This window comes from Lycorma delicatula, chromosome 1, assembly GCF_047948215.1.
Source record: "Lycorma delicatula isolate Av1 chromosome 1, ASM4794821v1, whole genome shotgun sequence".
Classification (NCBI taxonomy): domain Eukaryota; kingdom Metazoa; phylum Arthropoda; class Insecta; order Hemiptera; family Fulgoridae; genus Lycorma; species Lycorma delicatula.
This window is the reverse complement of record NC_134455.1, coordinates 127,477,177-127,480,590: the sequence shown is the minus strand read 5'-3', so window position 1 is coordinate 127,480,590 and position 3,414 is coordinate 127,477,177. Positions and strand designations below refer to the sequence as shown.

Sequence of the window (3,414 nt, the reverse complement as noted above, 5' to 3'; positions counted from 1 at the left end):
GGTTAATTAAACCCAACCACCAAAGAACGAATCCCGGTCAGGCATAGCATTTTCACACACGCTACAAATCATTCATCTCATCCTCTGAATTAATGCTTAACTGTGGACTCGGAGGTTAAACGAATTAAAAAAAAAAAAACCTCCAAAGAACACTGTTATCCACGATCTAGTATTCAAATCCATATAAAACTAATTTCCTTTATTAGGATATCAACTTAAGCTTCCTTTACTGTTTAGCCTCCGGTAACTACCGTTTAGATAATTCTTCAGAGGATGAAAGAGGATGATATGTATGAGTGTAAATGAAGTGTAGTCTTGTACATTCTCAGTTCGACCATTCCTGAGATGTGTGGTTAATTGAAACCCAACCACCAAAGAACACCGGTATCCACGATTTAGTATTCAAATCTGTGTAAAAATAGCTGGCTTTACTAGGACTTGAACGCAGGAACTCTCGACTTCCAAATCAGCTGATTTGGGAAGACGCGTTCACCACTAGACCAACCCGGTGGGTATCAACTTAAGCTAACCAAATTTAGCTCGCTTAATTCGTTTAAGTAACATTAAATATAAATAATAAAAAGTGATAATACTATAATAAGGTGATAAATGTTTGTCCGATTAACAATCCGTGAACCGTTAGTAGGATACTAATGCCATCTTGTGGAGACTTACAAAACTGAGATGTAATCTAGACGTAGTACAATGTTTGCTGGGCTTATAATTAAGTCTTACCAATATATTGATTATTATAATACATTGTTCAACTTAAAAGAGGCCCCGTCACTCAGTAGTTTGTACTAAATGCATATTTTTGTTAAAATGCATATATTGGTTTGAGATAGGTAAAATAATATGGAAGATGCTGGTACGACTGGAGCAGGAGTGGGAAGGATTGCTTTTTGCCTACACATTTGAATATTAACAATATTTATCCAGCATTGGCTTTTGAACAAGGTTTCTTAATTGTATGTTGTTCGTTAAAATGCGATTAACTCTTGATGAACGCGTATTTGTTACGGAAACTTATTTACAGAAGAAATCTCATGTATTTTGTTAGTGAAAGTTAGGGAGAAATTTGAAAAGGAAGCACCCGTGAAAAGTGTTACTCAGAAATTAGTTAAACAAATTTTGTGAAATAAGTTCGGTGATAGACTAGAAACGTACCCGAGACTGGTCAGTTTTTACGACGCAGGTCGTAGAGCACAGTCGAGTTGTGGATGACACTGCGTGTAGACATGTTTTCTGAGCTCCGCGATCTTGTGCTTTTTCGTTTGTTTTTTTGGTTATTTAATTGGAACAGGACATTGTAAACTTTCGAGGTAAGGATAACGGACAAGTATATAAGTTTTGATGAGTTTTGGATGTGGATTACTAAAGTTATTAGAATTTAAAAAAAAAAAAGTATATTTGGGTGAAGTGAAGTATTTTACTGTTCTTTTTGACTTTTTGGAGAACAGTTAAGGTCCTTATAATGGTGTAATAATCATTGTGAGTCATTACGTGTCAATTTAATTCAATACAGTGAGTTAAAAACTATTTTGAGTTAGTTTTTTTAGAACTTTAAGGTTATACTTATTAACTAATATAGAGTAAAATTTTCTAAGTGTAACGGCAAGCGTTGTCTTGTCTGTTACGTCACTAGTAAAAGAAGTAAACAAGGACTTGTAAAATTTTTCATAGAATTTATACTACGAGAATTTTTCTCGTAGTGTTGAGACATACTTTATACGGACAAATCCTTATCCTCCATATTTCCTGTAATCTTAACAATAGAACCAAACTTCCTTGAAATCTATCCGATCCAAAAACTTCCCTACCCTTTGACCCCCTCCCCCCCAAAAAAAATTTTGGACCATATTTTCGAATAGATACATTTTACCTCCCCCTCACACTGCGGGAAATCGGGTCATGTGATTAATGACTGCAGAGAAGCAACAAAATGTCTAGACTGCAGAAGCACAGCACAAAGAACTGGCAATTTGGATTGAAATAGGAATTATGAGTAAGATACTCTTAATAAATACCAATAGAAGTTTACTATCATGCGACCTGTCTACAGAGATTGCCACAAGGGGCAACTACAACTTCCTGGTAGCCACTGAACCTAATGTAAATTCAGTGGCTAGAGGTCAATGGGTACCAGATAGAAACGGGGATGTGGCTATCAGGGGGATTGTAGGTAATATAGACTATAACCTATACTACAGAGATGAGGGTATTGTGGGTATAGAGCTGCGTGACATAGTAATCACTGGAGTATATATCAGTCCAAACTGCGCTCTGGAGTTTTATCAACACAGAATATTTAATCTACAAGTCATGATGCGGTCCCGTAAGAGAGCAATAGTGGTAGGAGATTTCAATTGCAGAACCGCCCTGGCTGGGGCTGCTTCTTCTAATGCCAGAGGAAGAATCCTAGAAGATCTATTGGAGGTTACAGGTGCGATTTGTGTAAATGATGGAGCAGCCACATATAGCGCTAGGGGGCACGAATCGATTATTGACCTGGTAATAATAGATAGTACAATATGTATCGACACAATTGATTTCTCAGTGCTTAATGAAGAGACTGGAAGTGACCACAAGGCTGTTTTGATTACCATTAGAGACCATCCTTCAAGAGTAATGCAGATAAACATCAACCATAGGCTGACAGATTATCAGATTCACCGTGTGACTAGGGAAGCGGCAAATAAGATCATGAGTTGTGCGCGGATAGATCTGGAGATGTTTAAAAATATAATTAAAGATGAAATAGCCAATATACCAAAGAATACCAACAGACATCATCCAGTTTATTGGTGGTCTAGTGATATCGAGGATCAAAGGAGAATAATGCAGAGGAAAAAGAGAATAGCCCAGCGACTACAAGCCCGAACGGGCATGGAAGAAGAAGGTCGCCTAGCCATAGAAGAATACAGGAATGCCAGGAAGAAACTTAACTTCCTTATAAAACAATCCAAGAAAAGAAAATGGCAGGAGCTGTGTGATGATCTGGATGCTGACCCCTGGGGGAAGGCATTCAGGATCATAACCAAACGTTTGGGTAGACATGTGCCGACATTAAGTAACGAAATGTCGGCACAACAAGTAAGAGCCTTGTTCCCTAGAGAGGAGTCTGCTGATAGAGAAGTGATCAGATGTGAAGGTGGCAGATTCACACAACAGTAAGTCCTGGAGGCAATTAAAAAACTGAATCATAAAAAAAGCCCAGGACCGGACGGAATACCGGCTGCCGTTATTAAAGGGCTGGCAAAGATTATTCCATGGGAAATGGTAGACATAGCCAGTTATGGACTGCAAAACTGCACTTTTCCTGATTGCTGGAAAGCATCCAGGACAGTATTCCTCCCCAAAGCAGGAACAAACAACGGAGAAGGAGGTTACAGACCAATCAGTCTCGTAAATAAC

The 3,414-nt window shown here is 38.3% G+C and overlaps 1 protein-coding gene across 1 annotated transcript; it reads left to right on the top strand.

The window, feature by feature from the left end:
• Positions 1-2,001: 2,001 nt before the first annotated feature.
• On the top strand, positions 2,002-3,174 carry LOC142317629 (uncharacterized). Its single transcript, XM_075354186.1, has one exon. The coding sequence runs from the start codon at positions 2,002-2,004 to the stop codon at positions 3,172-3,174; it is 1,173 nt and encodes a 390-aa protein (XP_075210301.1).
• The last annotated feature ends 240 nt before the right edge of the window (positions 3,175-3,414 follow it).